The sequence below is a fragment of the Rhodotorula paludigena genome (genome assembly GCF_050403205.1).
Source record: "Rhodotorula paludigena JCM10292 DNA, Rt_paludigena_JCM10292v1_ctg41, whole genome shotgun sequence".
Taxonomy (NCBI): Eukaryota; Fungi; Basidiomycota; class Microbotryomycetes; order Sporidiobolales; family Sporidiobolaceae; genus Rhodotorula; species Rhodotorula paludigena.
The window spans coordinates 74,192-94,386 of record NW_027481417.1 but is presented as its reverse complement, the minus strand read 5'-3'; the positions used below and the strand labels follow the sequence as shown (position 1 = coordinate 94,386).

The window sequence follows — 20,195 nt, the reverse complement described above, 5'->3', positions numbered from 1 at the left end:
ACGGGAGGAGAGGGCTGAGTCGCGACTGCTTTCGCCGCCTCGCGCTCCCGCTGCTCGCCCTCTCCCCACGCTGCGTGCAGAAGCCAAGCAGAGCAGAGCAGAGCAGATGCAGAGTCCCTACGGCCTCGGACAAGGCCCTCCACCCGGCCGCTTCCCGCAGCGACAGGTCTCGTCGCCAACGTCGCCCGGAGCCATGCGTGCGCCCTACCCGTTCGGGGCAGCCGCTGCTGCCGCCCTGAGTCCCCAGCAAGGTGCGTTGACCCGCCTCGCGCCCTCTCCCGTCCCCGGCGACGCGACGGCGCAGTCTTCCCCGCTTGCTCCTGCCTCGCTCCACACCGTCGCCGTGGCGGCTCTCTCGCGCGCAGACGGGGCCGTACTGACGCCGAGGATGCTTGTACGCAGGTGCAGCACTGCCACACGGCCAGAGCGAAGCCTCCCTCGACCCCTCCGACTTCCCCGCCCTGGGCTCAGCAGGCGCTCCCTCTGCGCCCGGCCAGCCCTCGTCGGCCGCCGCGAGCCTCCTCTCGAGCTACGCGAGCCAGGCAGGGCAGTCTTCCATCAACGGCGCCGCACCGGGTCTCCTCTCGCCCGGCGCAGCAGGGGCACCAGGCGCACCCGTACCCGGCAGCAGCGCAGGCGCACCAGGACAGCCCGGCCAGCGGCGCGACTTTTCCTCGCACGACGACTTTCCCGCCCTCGGCGGCGCGTTCGCCGGCGCCGCGGGGGGCCCGCCGCAGCTCCCGCCAGGCATGGGCGCCGCGCCGGGGCCGGGCGCACCAGGCGACCTCGCGGGCCTCGCAGCGGGCGTCAACGGGCTCTCGCTCGCGGCGGCCGCGGCGGCGCAGCAGGCGGGCAGGGCGGTCGCGAGTCCCGGGGGCCAGGAGCAGGCGAGCGCGCTCGCGGCGCTGCAGGCGCAGCAGCAACATCGCGCCAACTTGCTGGGGAGCATGAACGGGCAGAGGAGCGCTTCGGGCGCAGGGTTCCAGAGTGACAAGCAGGTGCGTGTAAGGGTTCTGTGCCACGCTCGCGGGGGCAGGAGGTACTGACGAGGGAATCTTGTCCAGGCGAACGCATCGCAGCCCTCGTGGTCGCAAAGCCCACAGCAAACGCCTACGTACCCCGCCGGCCTCCTCCCGAACGGCACTCCCGGTGCCGCTAGCTCCGCCTCGTCCCCCTTGCCCCCCAGCTCGAACGCCCCCTCGTCCGCCGACCAGCCGCACCCGCAACAACAGCAGCAGCAGCAGCAGCTGCGGACGCCGCCGAACCCTGCCGCGGCGGCGGCTGCAGCAGGCGCGCTCCTCGCCGCCGCAGCAGTGGGCGCGGGCGGGCCGTTCGCGAGCGCAGCCAACGCGGCGCTGCCGCCGCCTACGGCCGGGGTCACGACGGGGCAGGTGCCGCAGACGGCGGCGCAGCAGGTCCTGTTCAGCCCGGCAGATCGCTACGGGTTGCTCGGGCTGCTGCACGTGATCAAGACGAGCGACCCCGATACGAGCATGCTCGCGCTCGGGACCGACTTGACCAACCTCGGGCTCGACCTCGGCTCGTCCGAGTGCGTCTCGGCTATGCGCTCTCGAGATGAGGCGCGAACTGACGTATGCATGCGCAGGAACCTGTACTCGACGTTCATCACGCCGTGGGCCGACTCGAAGGCGGCGCAGGTGCTCAACATCGAGCCCGAGTTCCACCTCCCGTCGTGCTACAACGTGCAGCCGCCGCCGGCCAACACCAAGATTGGCAACTTTTCCGACGAGACGCTCTTCTTCATCTTTTACAGCCAGCCGCGCGACATGATGCAGGAGATGGCCGCGCACGAGCTGTGCGTGCCCTTTGCTTTCCTCGTGAGAACGATACTTGAGGGCGCTGACTCGATGGGGGCGCGGTGCAGGTACAAGCACAACTGGCGGTATCACAAGGAGCTGCGGCTGTGGCTGACCAAGGAGGCCGGGACCGAGCCCGTGCAAAAGACGGCGACGTTTGAGCGCGGGAGCTACATGTGCGTTCCTCTCGTGCTCTCATTCTCGGATAGGCGCGGGCTGACTGGGGCGTGCGAACGTGCAGCTTCTTTGACCCGGTGCTGTGGGAACGGGTGCGGAAAGACTATGTGCTGTTCTTTGACCAGCTCGAGACGATCCCGGCGTCGTCGAGGCGGCTTGCATGAGTGTGCGGTGCGGTGTAGTTGTACTCGTCCCCCCTTCCTTTTTCCTCTCTGGTGCCTGTTTACCCTCCTTTTACCCAATGTCAACCCTTTCCCTCCGTACTGTTCTGCCGTGGCCTGCGTAGTGAGAGTAGGTCGAGGTCGCGGTCAGGTGTTTGCGACGGAGAGGCGAAGGCAGTTGGGTGCGCCACCCTCTGCCTCGCGCTCTCTGTGTGCATCGCCGCTCTGCTGCAGTCTGACAGACAGTACAGAGCACACCCACACGCGCACCAGCCCCTACACACCCAGGCCTCTGTGCCGCTCCCTCCTCTGCGTCCGTCCCGCTCCGCCTCGTCGCCGTCGCCTCGCCCGCGATGCAGTCCGCGCCGAGCGCCCCGCTGCGCCACGCCCAGTCCGAGGAGCCCGCCGAGTTCCCCTTTGCGGCCTCGCCCGCGTCCCTCGCTGCCGTGGCGTCGCCCGCGGCCCTCGCGAGCCCGGCAGGATCGAGCGCTCACCTCGCCCGCCTCTTTGGCCCCGCCGCCGCTGGGGTGGACGAGGACGAGCTCGCGAGGAAGCACGAGGCAGAGCAGAAGGCCTTTGGCGTCAACCGCGGCCTGTCAGTCCCTCTCCCCGTTGCCCCCGCGGCACCCGTCCGTCGGAGGTTGACCGAGCGGAACGACGCTGACGTCTCGCTTTTCTCTCGCGTGTGCAGGCTCGTAGAGTCGCTTGACGAGGCTACAGGACTTGTCAAGGGCCTCGCGCAGTTCAACCAGGACAAGTGTAGGTCGTCGCGCTGCTTCTGCACTCTTCTTGTTGTCCGCGTCTATGCGAGACAACTCGCGTGCTAGTACAGTCGATTTAAGCCTCGCGCTGACACTCGGCACACACAACAGGGACCATCCACTACCCGCACCAGCTCGGCATTGCGACGGGCGATGCGCCCTCACCCCATCGTACCGCCAGCTCGCCGCAGCAGTCTTCGCCCCGCTCCGCTCTCAAGGGCGCGCGCCAGGCGCCTCTGCGCCGCAGCGCGTCCATGTTTCCAGAGGAGGCTGCGGCAGCGGCCGAGGAGGCGAAGGAGACGCCCATAGCGCGGCCCACCCCGCAGCGCGCCTTCTCGGTCGCCGACACGGGCGCGCCCTCGCCTGCGCCCACACCGGCGCCCAAGGACGCCATGCCCGTGCACCCGCTCTCGATTCTCTCGCTCGACCTCAAGTTGGGCCACCCGAGCACGGCGGTCGCTCAGCTGCCCGCGCTCATCCCCTCGCTCTCGCTCTCGACCCTCTCGCAACTCCTCTCGCGCCGCTTCACCTCGTCTCTCGGCCACCTCGCCTCGCTCCGCACTCGCGTCCTTGACTCGTCCTCCCGCGTCCTCGTCACCGGGGATCTCAACGCGGGCAAGTCGACCTTTGTGAACGCGCTCCTGCGCCGCGAGGTCATGCCCTGGGACCAGCAGCCGTGCACGACCGTCTTCTGCGAGGTTGTCGATGCGAGCGCGAACGGCGACGTCGAGGAGCTGCATGCGATTCGCGATGTCGACAAGTACGACCGCGCCGATGCCGCGACGTTCGACCGCTTCTCGCTCGAGCAGGTGTACGACTTGCAGGACACGGGTGATACGTACCAGCTCGTCAAGGCGTACGTGCACGACGAGCGCGCGCCCGCAAGCGACTCGGACGAGACGAACCCGTCCTTCATCAAGAACGGCCTCGTCGACATCTCGCTCATCGACGCGCCCGGCCTCAACCGCGACACGCTCTCGACGACGGCGCTATTCGCGCGCCAGTCCGAGATCGACGTGATCGTCTTTGTCGTCTCGGCCGAGAACCACTTTACGCTCTCGGCCAAAGAGTTCCTGTGGAACGCGTCGCGCGAAAAGGCCTACGTCTTCATCGTCGTCAACAAGTGGGGCGGGATCCGCGACAAGGCGCGCTGCATGCGCGTCGTCGGCGAGCAGATCAAGCAGCTCTCGCCCGCGACGTGGGAGAACCGCGCCGAGCTCGTGCACTTTGTCGACGCCGCCGACTGCGTCAAGGACGAGGGCAAGCCTGCCCACGTCGTCGCCGACGATGCCGAGCCGAGCGCGTTCGACCACCTCGAGCAGTCGCTGCGGTCGTTCGTGCTCCTCAAGCGCTCCAAGTCGAAGCTCGCGCCGGCCAAGCACTACCTCCTCAACCTCCTCGCCGACCTCTCGACACTCGCATCAGCCAACGTCGTCGCCGCCAACGAAGAGCTCAAGGCGGCGCTGCGCGAGCTTGAGCGCATCCGCCCCGTGCACGAGCGCCTCTCGGCGCAGCGCGACGAGGTCGAAGAGGGCGTCGACCGCGTCGAGGAGACGACGGTCGAGAGCGTCAAGAGCGCCGCGTGGTCGCGCCTCGAGCGCGCGCTCGCGTTTGTCAGCGAGGGCAAGGTCGTCCCGCCGCAAGAGTCGCTCGCCGAGGCCGACGCACGCGCGCCGCTCGCCGCGCTCGACGGCGCAGAGTCGTTCGACGGGCCGACGACGCTCCCGCCGTACCCGGGCGTGCTCGGGATCTGGGACTGGGCGAGCGACGTCAAGGCGACGCTCGTGCGCGCGCTCGAGGCCGAGGTGCGCGCCGCCGAGGACGACGCGCGGTTCGAGACGGTCGACGGCGTACAGACGGTCATGCACGACCTCGGCGAGAAGTACCTCCCCGAGGAGGAGGCGGCGCTCCAGCTGCTCTCGCCCGAGGAGCAGCAGGCCCGCAGGAACGCCCGCACCTTCCGCCCCGAGGTCATGTTTGCCAAGCGCCGCCGCGGCGTCGGCCGGCTCGCCGCGCGCGGCGTCTCGACCGGGCTCGGACTCGGCAGCGCCGGGCTCGGCGTCAACTGGTCCGCGACCGACTTTGACGTCTCGGTCCTCGACCTGTTTGACTTTGAGCGCATGTCGTCGCACGGCAACGCGCTCCGCGGCGGGCAGCGCAAGCACCACCACGGCAAGCTCCTCGAGGACGACGTCGTCGAGAAGGGCACGATCGTCGGCCTCGGGCTCGGCAGCATCGGCATGGTCGGGTCGCGCATCATTGGCATCAAGGGCACGATGGGCAGCCTGACGCGCATCATCGAGATGCTCGGGAGCAAGCAGGCGCGCAAGTGGGCTGGGCCGGTCATTGGTGTCCTCAGTGCGTTCATCTGTTCTCGTTCACCATTCGTTCCGCGCTGACGTCCTTTCGCGCCGTTCAGCCGTCGGTCTCGTCGTCTACGTGATTGTCGACCTCCCGCGCGCCATCCCGCGCAACATCGGCCGCAAGCTCGCCCTCTCGCTCTCGCCTCCTCCGACCCCCTCCGCTTCTTCCTCCTCGACGTCCTCCGCACCGCCCGTCACCTTTGCGTCTGCGCACTCGGACCGCATCTCGCGCGAGGTGCGCAAGGTCCTGCGCCTCGCTGGGTGGGACCTGCGCGAGCGGTTCCGCGCCGCGCTCGACCACGCCGCGGCCGAGCGCAAAGAGGTCGAGGGCGTCGTCGCGCGCGCAGAGGGCGCGCTCCAGTTCCTCGAGCAGTTCGAGGAAAAGGTCGAGAATCGCGATCAGGAGGTGCGCGCGATCGAGCTGTGAGCGCACGCTCGGCTCGTCTCGCCAGCCCGACAACCCTCGTCGCCCATTTGTACCCGCTAGACTCTCTCGCCTTGTCCATTGCTCTCTGCTGCTGTCGTTCCCTCACCAGTTGTGACTCTTGCGCCCCTTGTTCACCACTCGCTATTGCGCCGTACCCCCTCTTCCTTTTCTTCCTGTAGATCGACTCGTAACGACCCTTTGCAGACTTCATTCTGTGATCACTGTGAGCTCGAGAAGCTGTTGCACTTGGTCCAGCAAGCACTGGCCGTCGGACTTGCACCGCCTGCCAACTTCATCAGCTTGACTTCTTTGCGGAGTTCTCGCTCGCCCACATCGCCGCTCGACGCTCCGAGCTTTCACGAGTCACTTCAAAACAGCCCGCACTAGTGCTTGATCGCGCGAGTGTGCTGCCTTGCGCGCCGGAACGCCGTCCACCGCCTCGGCTCCTCTCGCTCGTTACGACGGCCATGGTCCTCTTCTACTCGTCGAATGCTCTCGGAGACGATCTACCAGTGGTGATCTATGCGGGGAAGGACAAGGTGCGCACCGCCCCCTCTGCCTACCCGAACAATCCTGCTGACCGCACTTCGCTTCGAACAGTTCGAAAGTAAGGTCGTCCGCGCTCACAGTCACGAGTCCTTCGCTGACCTGCTCGAACGTACGACAGACGAAGAGCTTTTGAAGTACTTCATCCCAGAACGGGATCTCTGGGTGCATGTCGACAAGCAAGTCCTCCGTCTCCCGCCCGCCCAAGCGAAAGAAGCGCTGACCTGATGGTGTGCTGGGCAGGCTCTCGTCTCCGCACATCTACCTGCGACTACCGGAAGGGATGGACTGGGAGAAGGTGCCGGAGAAGCTGTTGCTTGATGCCGGGCACATCTGCAAGGCGGGCAGCATCCAGGTGCGGACCGACGTCTTTCGCTCGCACGGCAGCGCCCTCCTCGCGTGTGAGCTGGTGAAGGGCTTGCGCTGACGTACATGACTGTGCAGGGCAACAAGCAAGCTGTGACAATCATCTACTGCAAGGCGACCAACATCCTCAAGCGCGGCGACTTTGCGACGGGCTCCGTCACGTTCCACGACCCGCGCAAGGTCAAGCGCTTCCGCATCGAGGAGCGCGTCAACGCCATCGTGAACCGGCTCAAGTGCGTCATAGACTTACATTGAGGAATACGGCTTATCACGTGGGGCTCGCAAATTCTGACGCTTGGTTCCCCGTCTGTTCACCTCTCTGCCGTACCGACACCCGCAGCAAGACCAAAGTCGAGCGCCAAGTCGACCACGAAGCGGAGCGCATCGAGCGCGACCGACAGCAGCACAAGCTCAAGCGCGCAGCGGCCAACGAGCGCGCCAATGCCGACCTTGCGCTTGCCCGGCAGCGCAAGGCCGACGCCGAGGCGAGGAGCTATGCCAACTTGCATGCCAAGGAGGGGACGGACGAGTGGGAGGAGGATGAATGGGAACGGAACCGCAAGGAGGGTGACGTGCGTCTCGTCTCCTCGGCTCGCTTGCTGTCGTCGCGCAGCACGGTGCGGACTGTCCAGAGTATGCTGACTTCAGCGTTTGCATTGCATAGTTTGACCCGGACGACGATTTCATGGTGCGTGCAGCGAGCGATCTAAATCGTCGCCTCCTCGCGTGCGCTCGATGTCAGCGCAGTCAATTAACGCTCCTAGCAACCAACAGTGAAACACGGAGCAGTTACATCGGCCGCAGCGGCGCAAGCGTGAGCAGGGGACAGTAAGCGGAGGAATCAAGCCGAGCAAGGGTATCTACCAACGAAGCAGCATGATTGTTGTAACGGTACCGGCGGGCCGTCCCAGCGAGACGTCGCCATCGACCGCGGCGAAAGAAAAGAGGAAAGAGGCAAGAGCGTACCAAGACTAGGCGACGCCAGCCTCACATCCACCACCCGACGAAGGGTGTGCAGGTAGATCTCTCGGGCATCTCTCTCCCGCCCAACGGAGCGCCAAGTAGACCACGCACTCCCCACAGCCCTCCTGCGAGAGGAGGGACCGGACCCCTCGCCAGAGCGAGGGGCAGGGAGATGCGGGCTGCGCTCCGTCGCGGGATCGGCTGGTGAGGGGTTACCTCCTCGTACTGCAGGGGTGGGTGTGGCTACAACACGAAAAGGGAGGGGAGCGAGGGTCACGGGACCAGTTTAGGCCTCGATCTCCTCGATGGCCTGCTGCGACGAGGGCTCCTCGGCGCGCGGGACCTCGGCCGAGAGGGGCGCGAGGATCACCTCGAGGTGGGTCGGCGACGACTGGTACGGGTTGATGCGACCGTGCGCGCGGTAAGTGCGACGGCTGCGGGTACAGAAGAGTCAGAAAGGAGGCGAGGAGGAGGAGAAGTAGGTGAGAGGGCAGTCGGCAGAGCCGCCGCCCCGGCAATGGGAATGCGCGACGTACCGCATCTTGGGGGCCTGCTGGACAACGATGTTCTTGACAAAGAGCTCGTCCTTGTCAAGGCCGTTGGCCTCGGCGTTGGCCTGGGCGTTCTTGATGAGGCCGAGGAGGAACTTGGCCGACTTGACGGGCCAGCGACCCTGGACGACGCCGTGGACCTTGGCCTGGGCCGTGCGGCCGACCGAGCCGTTGTGGCGGCGGAAGGGGACACACTGGGTGTGCGTCTGGACGTCCTCGAGGAACTTGATCGCCTTGGCGAGGGTGAGGCCACGGGTGGCAGCGGCGGTCTCACTGCGCGGCAGATCCTCTGTCAGTACGATCTAGAAGCGAGCACGGAGAATGAAAGGGAGACTGACCGCGTGTTCTTGTAGTGAACACGGAGGTACGAGCCCTTCGAGATGCCGACCGACTTGCGGTCCTTGATGAGGTGCGACGACGCGTACTTTCCCTGTAAGCGGTGCAAGATGCTGTCAGCATGCGGTGCATGTGCGGAAGGGGGCAGTGCTGCGTGATCGTTGCGAGTCGAGGTCGAGCACGGGAGGGTGGACGGCAACGAGGTGGAGTCGACCGCATCGGCGAGCCAGCTTCTCCACGCCAGTAGGCAGCAGAGTGTGCTCGCCGTTCGTACGACAAGGCGCAGAGCGCTCTCCACAGCTTCGTCGCCGTCCCACCGCGCCCGAGTCGATCGGTCCCTGCTCAACCCGCTCGTCCGCACCTTCGTCTCGCCAACCCGCCAGCCCATGCAGCGATGCCAGGCCAATCCAGCAGCCTAGCAGCACGTGCAAGCCAGTCAAGCCCGCGCAGGGCGAGGTTGCGGGCGAGTTGACGGGGTCGACGAAGTTTGCGAGGAGGTCGCGCGGCGGCGAGGGGACGTGTGGGCGCGGTTCGAGCGCGGGTGTGCAGCGGGAGAGGCCGTGCAGTAGTGTGTGCTGGACTGACCATTGTAGCTGCTGCGAGGAAAGGGCCCGGAAGATCTGACGGGGAGCAACCCGGCCGTGCGCGCCCCTCGCCGCGACCGCGCAAAGTCCAGCGCAAGGGGGAACCACAGCAGAGAGTGAGGCTCGCGTAAACAGCAAGCTAGGACTGGCACAGGCAGTCAAGGACAGGAGCACCACATTTTAAACAGTATCACATATCTAGTGCAGGTCTTGTCTCTCTCCTCGACACGGTCGCCTCGTCCTTGAACCTGCTTCCGCGTCGTCCCCTTGCCCTCGCATGCGCCCGCGCGGATGAGCCGCCCGCCTCCGCTTGTCCTTTACGGCGGCGGCGCACCCTTGCACGCCTCGTCGAGCCCCGCAGACGAGGTGGGCACAGTCGCGTCTCCCCACTTGGCGGAACCTCATCACCTCGGCCCACAGCTCGCACGCCTGCACATCGAGCTCGACGAGGCGCGCAACGTGGTCAACGGTGCAGAAGCCCTCGTGCACGTCCTCAGCCAGCAAGGTGATGCCGCGTCGCGCTCCCTCCCGGACGCTCTCGCCCTCGAACTCGACCGCGCGCGCGCTCTCATTCCGATCCTCGAGGACCAGATCAACACGCTCGAAACCCGCATAGGCACGTCTACCAGCCGCGCCCGTTGAGGGAGACCCTCGCTGACCTTCGGGTCCCCTTCCAGCTGCCGCCGTCCCGGCTCCCCTCTCTCCTGCACCGCCCCCTGCTTCCGCAATCGCAAACGGGTTCGGCGCGCTGTCTTCGGATGCATACAGTCCCAACAGCCCCGCCAGCGGGGATCGCTCGGGGTCGGGCGGCTCGCCGGCCTTCCCACCAGGTTCGTACCGCTCAACCTGTGCGCACTGCCGCGACTCACGCCCCTGCGTTCACAGCTCTCTCTGTCATCACGAATGGGTATGGCCCGCTCGAGCAAGTGCAGACTTTGCTCGACCGGCTCGGCGCGATGGACCAGGTTGCCGAGCGAGTGCGAGCGATGGACACGGTTGTCGACGAGGTCGAGCGGCACCCGCAGCTCAAGTTCGAGCTCAGCCTCGAGGAGTACTTGCCCAGGTGCGCTCACGTGCTTGTGAGATACAGTAAGCGAAGGGCTGAACCCGCGCGCACGCGCACGCAGCGTGATGGCCTGCCTGTCTGAATCGTCGGGCAAGGAAGTTCGCGCTGCCGTTTACCGCCTCTTCCGCCACTTGATCGTGGACGCCTCCGACATCGTCCAACTCAACGAGCGACACCTGCCGCTCTTCCTCGTCCGGTGCGATGCATACCTCGCACGAGCTTTCCCCCATGTCTGACCTTCCCAACCTTCCCTCAGTTCCCTCGCGCGCGACTCGAAGCACGACCTCGAGAAGGAGCACGCGCTCCGCCTCGTGCGCGTTCTCATCTCGCACGCCGGTGCGCACCTCCACGGGCAGGAGATCGCGCCCGTCGCCGTCCTGCGCGCCGTCGTCGCGCTCGCGGAGACGAGCGAGGAAAAGCTTAGGCTCGCGGCGCTCGAGACCCTCGGCGAACTCGGTGCGCTGTTGACCCTTTCTGCGCAATTTTAGCGGCGAGGCATGCTGACGCACTCTCCCGGCCGCAGTCATTCGGAACCTCCCCCTCCTCGTTGCATGCGAGGGCCTCCGAGTCGTGCTCCAGACTCTTTCGGACGGCCCGCACGACCTCGCCGCGCAAATAGCACTCACTTTCATCTCGGCCGTTGACCACCCGGAAACGAGACAATGGCTGCGACCGGGCGTGGACCTCGAGGTGCGCTCCGTGTCTTCGCGTCCATCCCGCTGATACTCTCGGAGTGGACAGTGAGCTCATCTCAAGCGGATCGTCTGCGCGCAGATCATCCTCGCCGGCTTCACCGAGGTGCACGGCAAGGGTGCCGTCGTCGAAGAGCGCGTCAAGGCGAGCGCAAACATCGTCGCGACTTTCCTCAAGAGCTGGAGCGGTGCGCCGACTTTCACTCGCGTGATTCCTTGGACTTGGCTGACGCGTCTGATGCCAGGGCTCTTCTACCTCAACATCCACGGGCGGCAAGCCTTGACATCGCTTGTCGACTCGCTCACCAATCCTTCAAGGGTCATCCGGGTCCGTTGGCCCTGCCACCGACTCGTCCACTTCCGTCGTCTGACCCTTTCCACGCTCAGGAAACGCTCCTCGACATGCTCTTCAGCGTCTTCAACGTCAAGACGCCCGCATGGCACGCCGCTCGCTGTGCGTTCTTACCGTGTCTCCCCCTCCGCCGACGCTCGCTGACATCGTACGGCAGCTAAGCGCCCTTCTATCGATGGCGCGTCGTCCGACCTCGAGCGGAACGGATCCGGGACCGTCTCAAGCAGTGCGCAGCAGCAGCAGCGGACGAACCTGATCGACCAGTACATGGCTGTGCTCCTTCTCGTCTTCTTCGAAGCAGGCTTGATCGAGGTGAGCGCCCTCGCTCTCGCTCGCTGCTCATTTCACGCATGGCAGTGTTGACCCCGGACACGCTGCAGGCCCTCGCCTCGCTCGCAGCCGAGCGCGAAGACCCCTCGACCGCGTGCAAGGTCTCGCTCCTCATCGGCGAAGTCCTCGACCTCGCGAACCGCGTCCTGCCGCCTGCGCACGCGACCCGAGTGCAGGTGAGCGTGCCGCTCTCGGCCCTTCGGTGCCTCGCTAGCTAGGAGCGGGTTCTGATTAACGCGATCGCACCTGCGCAGGCGCTTCCCAAGCTCTTCGCTCTCACGGCCTCGTTCGACACGTCCGACGCGCGCCTCGCCGCGAGCGACGCGCTGCTAAAGATCAGCGCGCTGAACCGGATGCGCGAGACGAGGGCTGAGATGGCGCTTGGAGGGGCGGTCGAGGAGAACCGGCCGAGGTGCGTTCAGCGGGCAAGCTGCCGAGATGGACTCGACTCTCGAGCTGACTTGCCTGCTCTTTGGTACGCAGGTCTGACTCGCTGGAAGACCCGTCGCACAAGCGCACGCTGCAGCAACGAGTCCAGGTCGAATCGGCCAAGCTCTCGGCGGCCCTCTCGATCGACGACCTCACCTTCCGCAACCTCCTCCTCTCGAGCGGTGTGCTCACGACCAAAGAAGAGTCCAAGTGGAATCTCGATGCGATCGAGACGCTGCTCGAGGGCCCGCTGCGCAATCCCAAGCGCCTCGAGGAGGCGATCCGCGCGACCAAGTTTGTCCGCAGGCTCGTGGCCGTGTTCCAGCCGTTCAGTCTGCGGTACAGCGACTGGCCAAAAGACCAGGTGCGTCGTAATGCCCTTCCCTTGGGTTTCACCTGCGCGCAGTATCCGAGCAGCATTGACGCTAGGCGGCTGTCGCCGCGACACACAGGATTCAACCCGCTGGACGCAAGTCGGCTGTACGCTCGTCCGTACACTGGTCTCTTCTCCCGATGGAGTCGCCTACCTCGCCGAGGACAAGCTTCTGCGGCAAATCGCAGACTGCCTCTTCCAGCTCGACCCGGTACGCAGGGGTCCCTCTCGTTCAGCCGCCTTCGTAGCGAGCGAGAGCTGATGGTCATGGTGTCTCGCGTACAGAGCGCGGCTGGCGCGAACGAGATGCTGCTCTCGAAGAGCCGCGTCGAACACACGCTTGTCGGGGGTTACTTTGCCGTGCTCGGCGAGTTGAGCAAGTCGTCGGAGGGCATCCGGTGCGTCATTCAATGCAGTCCACGCATTTGGACGGACTGTGCTGATGTGCTTGGGGGTGGTACAGACTGCTCGACCAGTTCAAGCTCTTTACCGCCTTTTACCGCGTCGCCGAAATGCGCAGCCGCGAAGATCTCGTCAAGGCGATACTAGAGAATATGGACTACTCGACGTGCGTTGCTCTTACCGATGCAGCCACAATACGTTCGCTAATTCTCAGCATCATGCAGCGATGGTCACCCGCGGGTCTTCCTGTCCAAGGCGCTTACGTCCAGCTACAAGGTGAAGCGCCCATCCCGTGCTTCCAGACGTGACGCGGTCCCTGACGCTCGTCCCGTGCAGCACATCCGCCTCTTCGCCACGCGACACCTCTCCTCCCTCATGCACATCGCGTCGCCCTCGATCCCCTCGTGGCAAACGCATCTCCTTGTCCCGCAGCTGTACGACTCGGCACCCGAGGTGGTCTACCTCGCGCTCGAAGTGCTCGAGCAAGCGTGCGCCGCGAGCGTCGAGACGCTCGAGAAGGTCGTCGAGATGCGCCCGGCGCTGGATCTGCTGGGCGAGAGGGCCGAGGGCCTGCTGATCCAGTGCGTCGCTCGCCTCCTCTTCATCGCCGTGCTACAATCTTGTCTTGGTGCTGATGAGAAGTCCATACGTTGACGCAGGTTCTTGTCCATCCCTGCTGGCGTTCGGTTCCTCGACGAGATCGACTTCATCGAGCGCGAGCTTGAGAGCTGGTCTCAGGTCAGTCCTGTCTCCCGAGCTACGGTCTTACATGGGCTCTTCCTGCCTAGCGGACCTGACTGACTCGTGCCCATGCAGGAGCGTAACCTCCTATACATGGTCGAAGTCGAGCTGGCGCTCGCTCGTGCTCTCAAGACAGACGGCGGGATACAGAGCGATGCGTGCGTACTCCCACTTATTACCGACCGTTCTCCACTGACAGTCCTGATTGCCGCAGTCCCGCCTTCGACGGCACCCCTCCGCCACATTTTTACGGCCAGCTCGTCAAGACGGCCGAGGGGTGCGACATTCTCCGCGAGAGCGGGCACTTCGACCTCTTCACCGAAGTCATTCAGCAACACGAGGAGTTTGCGCTCGACCACGACTATGTCGTGCAGCTCAAGAGCGTGCTGTGGGCTGTGGTGCGGCTGCTCCCTACCGGCCGACTCGCGTTTTCCCCCGCACTAACGTCCTGCTGACAGGGTCACATTGGCTCAACGGCGGACGGACTCGCGCTGCTGTACGAGGAGGACGTCTTGACCGACATGGTCCAGATCGCCGCCTTTTCGCCCATCTACTCCTTGCGAGGGTGCGTTGCACAGTCGCCAAAGAGGTGGAGTCAAGCCCTGATCCGTTTTGCCACAGCACGGCCACGTACGCGCTTGCCTTCGTCTCCTCGACCGAGGAGGGTGCCGAGATGCTCGACGAGCTCGGGTGGGAGAGCGTCTACACGCCGCTGCGAGGCCCAACCGGCATCTGCGTCCCTATGTACCTGAACGACTACATATTCGTGAGCCGCAGTCTCGCTTGCTCCGTTCGCTAGCGAGTGCTGACTTGGAGGTTCCGCAGACCCCGCTATGGGACCCGCCCGTCCTCGACCTACCGGCCGCCTACGACCTCGCGCTTTCCAGCTCGCACCTTGAGCGCGAAGTCACCACCGCGCTTGCCAATCTGTCCAACCACATCCTCGCCACGAAAGCGTCCAAGACGCTGGCGCGCCTCAAGAGCCGGCACCGCTCGCTCTTCTCGTCGCCGGCGCTCTACTATCGCGCGCTCGCCATGCTTGCGGCGCACCACTATCGCCTCTCGGTGCGTAAGTACATCGTCGAGCTGTTCGACCTCCCGCTCGACCCGGAGAACGCGGCGCGCGTAGCGCAAGCGGGCGAGGAACTGCGAGCGCGCAAGCGCGCCCTCGACGAGGGCGGCCCGGACGGCACGTCGCCGACGCCGACGCCGTCACTACCTGCGGGTTTCAAGCCTGCGCCGTGGGCGCCCGCCGCCTCGGGCACCGCGGCCGGCAGTATTCTCGGCGACTTTGCAGCGGGCGCAGGTGGCGCAGCGGCAGACGGAGACGTCGTGGCCGACGACGACGACGAGTCGAGCGGGGAGGAGCAGGAGACGAGCATTCCGCTGCAGGTGCTCACCCCGCTTGTGACGGTGAGAGGGTTCCTGCTGTCGTGAAGCGGTAGACGAAGGTCGTCGTACACTGTCTGTTGTAACATTTTGCGGCTGTTCTCGCTCACTGAATTTCTCTGAGTTCGAGCAACCTCGAAACTCGCCAGCACGTCGTGCACCGTGGAAACGAGGGATCGACGGCGGTCGATTGCACATGTCGCTTTGCGAGCAGGCGCGCGCCGCGAGCGTAATCTCAGATCGAGCGTCATTATTGCGAGCAATACACTCGCTGCGCCCTCCCTTCCTCGGAGTATCGCAGCTGAGACGTGACCGCGTCTGGTACCTAGTTGAGCGGGAGAAAATAGACTCGAGCGGGAAAGCCGGCAGTGATAGCGCCTTCAGGTAGCCGTCACAAGGGCGCTACGCGTGTGCAAACGGTCACAGACGCGTAGAAGCAGGCGGCGAGGAGAAAGACGGAGCGGAAGCCGTGGCTTGTCGAGGGACCAACACGTCGACCACGACCCGCCCGAGTCGCTGAAGCTCGCCAGCGCGTGCACGCAGCTGTAGATCGTACTCTCCGCCTCACGATGTCCCGGCAAGACACCATCTTTGACGTCGACGACTCGGCTGCCAACGGACTGTCGTTCCAGAGTGCGTTCACATCTGACCGCGGGGACAGTCTAGTCTGCTGATGCACGCCCGTCGTACGCAGACTTCGGCAGCTCGGCCATCCAGGCAGACGTCCCGAGCGGGCGGATCTCGCCGGCCGCCTCCCCACATGTCCGCGCGACCAACGACTACTATCAGGCCGAGCAGCGCATTGGCAGCTCTATCGAGGGCGCGACCAAGAGCGGAGGGGTCCTCAACCTCGACTTCTGTGTGTGCCGCTTTATTACGCGATGATGAGCACTCGCTCACCTCGAGTTACTCCCGCAGACTCGGGTTGGTTCGATGTCAACACGCTGACGGTGCTCACCCGGTGCTATAAGACGTTGATTCCGAGGGAGGACTACGCTGCTGAAGTGCTCGGCGGCGCGCCGGACCTCTACGGTGAGCCCGCCGGTTGCCCTCTTCACCTCCTTCCCGCTCACTCTCGCTCGTCCAGGGCCGTTCTGGGTCCCGACGACTCTCATCTTCTCACTCTTCCTGACGTCGTCACTCTACTCATCTGTTACCGCCTACCTCGACGATCTCGAGTACACCTACGACTTTACGCGCCTCGGTGCCGCAAGTTCCGTCGTGTATGTTTCGCTCGTTCCGGCCTGATGACTACGGGCGCTCATGCCTACCCCGTCCCCGCGCAGATACACCTACTGCCTCGGTCTCCCCATCCTCGTCTGGGCGGCGATCAAGTATTGGGCTGGCGCTACGGAGCGCAGCCCCGTCGAGATCATCAGCCTTTACGGCTACTCGTCGACCGTGTGGATCGTCGCTGCCGTGCGTGCTCGTCACTTGCATGTCTTACTTTAACTGACCCTCCCGCGATCAGTGGCTCTCGCTCATTCCGGTCGGCCCGCTTCGCCTCGCTGTCGCCTTTGCCGCGACCATTCTCTCGCTCGCTTTCCTCGTGCGCAACCTCTATCCGATCCTCTCAAACGCGCCCAACGTCTCGGCGCGCCTGCTCGTCGTCATCGCCGCGTTTCTGCACCTCATCTTTGCCGTCGTGCTGTGGGTCGCTTTCATGAAGGGCGGTACAGGCGCGCTCGACCACAAGGACCTCAAGGACGTGGCCGGCGAGATCGGCAACGGCATCGGCGGGATTGGCGGAGATCTTGGAGAGGGCGACGCGGCGGGACGTTGGAGGTGGTAAAGAAGGAGCATCTGGAATGCCATCATTGTCTTGAGCCGATCTTGCTTTCGTGTCCTGCTCGACGCGATCGTCACGTTCCGGGGCCTACAGGACACCAAATACTACACAACACCCTTTTGCTGCAGCTCTGCAATCTTGTCGTCCGTGTAACCCAACTCGCGCAAGACCTCGACCGAGTGCTGCTTGAGAACCGGAGGCGGACGGGTAAACTGGGATCAAAATGAAGCCTCATAGGTCAGAGAGCAGTCCCAGGCTCCTGCGCCCGTCAAACGCGATTTGGGGACGCACCTGCATCCTCTGACCGTTGTATTGCACGGCTGGCGCAATCAGCTTGATCTTGCCCGCCCTCGGGTGGTCCACTTCGCGCACCATCTCCCTCGCGACAGTGTGTGGGTGCTCGAACGTGCCCCGGATGTCGTTGACAGGCGCAAAAGGGAATCCGCCGCCCTTGAAGCGCTCGAGCCAGTGCGCCGTCGGGTGCGAGGAGAGCGCTTCCTCGATGAGCGGGACGAGCGTCCGGCGGTTTGCGACGCGCGAAGAATTGGACGAGAAGTCAGGGGCGGTGGACCATTCTCCGTGGCCCAGTAGTGCGGAGAGCTTTTTGAACTGGTTGTCTGCGAGAACGGCTGAGTGAGCAGTGCTGGCTTGACAGACAGGCACAGGTTCTCACCGTTTCCAGCACCAATCATGATAAAGCCGTCCTTTGTCGGGAAAACCTGGTAGGGCACGATGCTGCAGGCGAGGAGCAAAATCAGCTTTGCGGGCCTTCCCAAGCGTCGGTCCCAGATCTTGCTCACCTTGGATGCGCAGTTCCTTGCCGTGTTGCCTCTTGCCCCGCAATTAGGTAGTTGCTCGCAATGTTGGCCAGCGAAGCGATCTGCGATTCGAAAAGGTTGATGTCGATGTGGACGCCCTCGCCCGTCTGCGCCCGAGAAAGGAGAGCGGCAAGGATGGCAGACTTGGCATAGAGGCCGGTTGTCAGGTCTGTGGCGGGCAGAAGAGTCAGTCGCATGTTATGTGAGAGAATCGCAGCCATCGCGCACCGGTGATTGCCACGCCAACCTTGACTGGCGGACCGTCCGGCTCGCCGGTGATGTGCATCAAGCCCGCCTCGGCTTCGCTACGTGCGCAACATCCATCAGTGTGTTTTTGAAACAAATACAGTAAGTATTGGCTCACATGTTGACATCGTAGCCCGGATTGCGCGAGAATGGCCCCGACTGGCCGTAGCCTGCGACAGACTCCGTCAGTTCCCGCTTGCATCAGCACGAGTACTTGTTCGGGCTCACCCGAGATAGATGCATAGATCAGCTTTGGGTTCAGCTTCTTGCAGTCCTCGTAGCCGAAACCCGCTTCGGCCAGCTTGCCTGGCGTAAGGTGACATAGTCAGCAGGCTTGCGCGGTTGAGGACCGAGCTTAGGGAGATCAGCAAACCTGGCACGTAGTTCTCGACCTGCCGTTCGGTTCGGGTGAGCTCGTGAACGTGCCAGACGTAAACGAGACGTTGCGCACCAGCACATCTGCCTGCTTGACAAGCTCCCGGAGAACCTCCTTACCCTCCGCCTTCTTGAAGTCGAGTCCCAAGCTTCGCTTGCCGCGGTTGGCCTGTAGGAAGTACGCCGACTCGGGAGGAAGGGCGTTCCAGTCGTCGGTGCGCAGCTGGGGTTTCCCGTCGATAGAAGGTGAAGGCGGCGGAGTAAGGGGAGTCTCGAGAAGCGGGGCACTCGGCGGATTCCCTGCAGACTGCGAGCTCAGCTAGGGCTGCGAGGAAACGACGAGAGAGCGCACAAGCACGGGTGTCGTCTCCGCTGTCTGGTCGCTCGACCTTGACCACCTCGGCGCCCAGATCGGCCAGCATCATCTGTGAGCCTCGAAAGCTTCAGTGGTTGGTCCGAAGCAAAGTACGAGCCGAACAGTGCAACGCACAGTAGCATATGGGCCAGCCAGAACCCTCGTGAGGTCGAGTACTCGCACACCCTTGAGCGGGGGAGGCATGGCCGCCGAAGCCAGTCCACGAGTCCAGCGTACTCGTACGCAGCTTGCAGCGGTGCGGGACAGCATTCTGCGTTGTGCTTTGCGCAGAGCGAACAAGGCGAGAAGCCCCACCTTGGGGGCTCGAGGCCGCTCCCGGCTTCTCGTCGACGCGGTGGGCCGGGCAAGATGCGTCGCGACGCGCTCGCTCAGACGAGTGATGTCAAACCCGACGAGGCCGATCCCGAGATTCCCTCTCTCCCGTCTGTGCTGCCGTCGTCCCTGCGGACTGGCTTCGATCGCCGCCAGCTGTTCTTGCGTGCATCCCGAACCGAGTCGCGCTGCTCATGACGGAACGCCTCCCTTTCGCTCCGTCTGTCCGCTGCTCTTGACGGCTCCTGCTCGCCCTCTGCACACACCATGGTCGCTTCTGTTGCTGTCATCCAAGGCGCTGGCGGCGCCCTTGGCTCGCACTTTGCCCGGCACCTTCTCAAGCGCACCTCTCTCTCCGTCGTCGCAACCTCGCGCGACCCGTCCGCAGCCAAGCGCACCATCCTCGAGGGCGCGGGCGACAAGATCGACGAGAGCCGGCTCAAGGTGCTCGAGATGGATGTGCGCGAGGAGGACACGATTGCCAAGGCCGCGCAGGAGGTCAAGAAGGAGTTCGGCGAGAAGAGCCTGCGCATGCTCATCAACGCGAGCGGTGTTGTGCGTCTCCTGCTCGAGTGGAAGACGCGCGGTTGCTGACGAGTCCGCGCGCGCTGTGACTGCAGTTGCAAGCCGACAAGTCAATCGCGGAAGTGTCAGCCGAGCAGCTCCTCAACTCCTTCCAGCTCAACACGTAGGTCTATTCCTTCGTTCTCAACGGCTCAGGGAGTTCCAGCTGACAGTGTTCAAACAGCTTCGGCCACCTCCTCACCTTCAAGCACTTCTACCCGCTCCTACCGCAAAAGAACGACATCCGCAGCTCCAAGGCCGACGGCTCGAGCGACCCGGCGCAGGGAGCCGTCCAACCTGGCATGGGCATCCTCGCGAGCTTGACGGCCAAGATCGGCTCGATCGGCGACAACCAGAAGGGCGGTGCGTCCGTTCCACTCGGACCGGTTCACACACGCGAGAAACTGAGTCTCGCGCACGCGCTGCCTGTGCAGGCTGGATCGCCTACCGCGCTTCCAAGGCGGCGACGAACCAGGCCATCGTCACTCTGCAGCGGGAGCTCTCGCTCCGCTCGACACCCTCGATCGCCGTCGCGCTGCACCCTGGCACGGTTGTCGGCACTGCGCTGTCCAAGCCGTGGACGAAGGAGGAGGACGCAGGGAAGAAGCCGGGGCACTTCACGGCCGAGGTCTCGTCGGGCAAGCTGCTCGACGTGCTCAAGGGTTTGAAGCAGGAGGACGGAGGGCGGTTCCTCAATTACGACGGGAAGGACTTGCCGTGGTAGACTTGCATAGCAGCGGCCTGTACATAGCCTTGACCAGCATTGCGACAGGAGGTCTCGTGGCCAGGGACTTTGAAAAGCGAGCTCCGTCTCCTCAAGTGTCCGGAGAGAAAATCGACGCATGGCACTGACATTCGTTCATTATCAGGAGGAACTGTACAGGATAAG

The 20,195-nt window shown here is 64.4% G+C and overlaps 8 protein-coding genes across 8 annotated transcripts; 6 read left to right on the top strand and 2 right to left on the bottom strand.

Moving 5' to 3' along the window:
• Window positions 1-106: 106 nt before the first annotated feature.
• Window positions 107-2,158, top strand: CDC36 (CCR4-NOT core subunit CDC36; the record flags this gene model as incomplete). Its single annotated transcript, XM_076650822.1, has 6 exons — window positions 107-251; window positions 403-998; window positions 1,065-1,549; window positions 1,607-1,816; window positions 1,886-1,993; window positions 2,059-2,158. 6 exons carry the CDS (start codon window positions 107-109, stop codon window positions 2,156-2,158), a joined length of 1,644 nt encoding a protein of 547 aa, XP_076503629.1.
• A 350-nt stretch (window positions 2,159-2,508) lies between these two features.
• On the top strand, window positions 2,509-5,706 carry FZO1 (mitofusin; the record flags this gene model as incomplete). Its single annotated transcript, XM_076650821.1, has 4 exons — window positions 2,509-2,750; window positions 2,847-2,914; window positions 3,028-5,274; window positions 5,336-5,706. 4 exons carry the CDS (start codon window positions 2,509-2,511, stop codon window positions 5,704-5,706), a joined length of 2,928 nt encoding a protein of 975 aa, XP_076503628.1.
• A 467-nt stretch (window positions 5,707-6,173) lies between these two features.
• On the top strand, window positions 6,174-7,395 carry JLP2 (Jlp2p; the record flags this gene model as incomplete). Its single annotated transcript, XM_076650820.1, has 8 exons — window positions 6,174-6,245; window positions 6,307-6,313; window positions 6,374-6,431; window positions 6,496-6,607; window positions 6,697-6,851; window positions 6,959-7,190; window positions 7,283-7,306; window positions 7,393-7,395. The coding sequence occupies 8 exons, from the start codon at window positions 6,174-6,176 to the stop codon at window positions 7,393-7,395; spliced, it is 663 nt and encodes a 220-aa protein (XP_076503627.1).
• A 472-nt stretch (window positions 7,396-7,867) lies between these two features.
• JCM10292_000410 (uncharacterized protein) lies at window positions 7,868-9,056 on the bottom strand (the record flags this gene model as incomplete). Its single annotated transcript, XM_076650819.1, has 4 exons — window positions 7,868-8,015; window positions 8,118-8,405; window positions 8,471-8,562; window positions 9,054-9,056. The coding sequence occupies 4 exons, from the start codon at window positions 9,054-9,056 to the stop codon at window positions 7,868-7,870; spliced, it is 531 nt and encodes a 176-aa protein (XP_076503626.1).
• A 287-nt stretch (window positions 9,057-9,343) lies between these two features.
• TSC11 (TORC2 complex subunit TSC11) lies at window positions 9,344-14,874 on the top strand (the record flags this gene model as incomplete). The annotated part of the gene is made up of 25 exons (XM_076650818.1): window positions 9,344-9,418; window positions 9,473-9,668; window positions 9,730-9,882; window positions 9,938-10,115; window positions 10,180-10,314; window positions 10,375-10,574; window positions 10,642-10,808; window positions 10,893-10,998; window positions 11,056-11,138; window positions 11,198-11,264; window positions 11,320-11,474; window positions 11,543-11,668; window positions 11,747-11,904; window positions 11,976-12,285; window positions 12,374-12,505; window positions 12,580-12,692; window positions 12,758-12,862; window positions 12,921-12,972; window positions 13,033-13,277; window positions 13,356-13,434; window positions 13,513-13,595; window positions 13,652-13,835; window positions 13,896-14,002; window positions 14,059-14,203; window positions 14,263-14,874. The coding sequence occupies 25 exons, from the start codon at window positions 9,344-9,346 to the stop codon at window positions 14,872-14,874; spliced, it is 3,966 nt and encodes a 1,321-aa protein (XP_076503625.1).
• A 521-nt stretch (window positions 14,875-15,395) lies between these two features.
• On the top strand, window positions 15,396-16,618 carry JCM10292_000408 (Yip1 family protein; the record flags this gene model as incomplete). The annotated part of the gene is made up of 6 exons (XM_076650817.1): window positions 15,396-15,459; window positions 15,521-15,685; window positions 15,745-15,858; window positions 15,914-16,049; window positions 16,113-16,245; window positions 16,298-16,618. The coding sequence occupies 6 exons, from the start codon at window positions 15,396-15,398 to the stop codon at window positions 16,616-16,618; spliced, it is 933 nt and encodes a 310-aa protein (XP_076503624.1).
• A 101-nt stretch (window positions 16,619-16,719) lies between these two features.
• Window positions 16,720-18,613, bottom strand: JCM10292_000407 (CaiB/BaiF CoA transferase family protein; the record flags this gene model as incomplete). The annotated part of the gene is made up of 11 exons (XM_076650816.1): window positions 16,720-16,827; window positions 16,907-17,232; window positions 17,289-17,350; window positions 17,416-17,602; window positions 17,662-17,738; window positions 17,798-17,849; window positions 17,908-17,985; window positions 18,053-18,071; window positions 18,131-18,354; window positions 18,407-18,479; window positions 18,545-18,613. The coding sequence occupies 11 exons, from the start codon at window positions 18,611-18,613 to the stop codon at window positions 16,720-16,722; spliced, it is 1,275 nt and encodes a 424-aa protein (XP_076503623.1).
• A 396-nt stretch (window positions 18,614-19,009) lies between these two features.
• JCM10292_000406 (SDR family oxidoreductase) lies at window positions 19,010-20,030 on the top strand (the record flags this gene model as incomplete). Its single annotated transcript, XM_076650815.1, has 4 exons — window positions 19,010-19,297; window positions 19,363-19,430; window positions 19,491-19,669; window positions 19,741-20,030. 4 exons carry the CDS (start codon window positions 19,010-19,012, stop codon window positions 20,028-20,030), a joined length of 825 nt encoding a protein of 274 aa, XP_076503622.1.
• Between the last annotated feature and the right edge of the window lie 165 nt (window positions 20,031-20,195).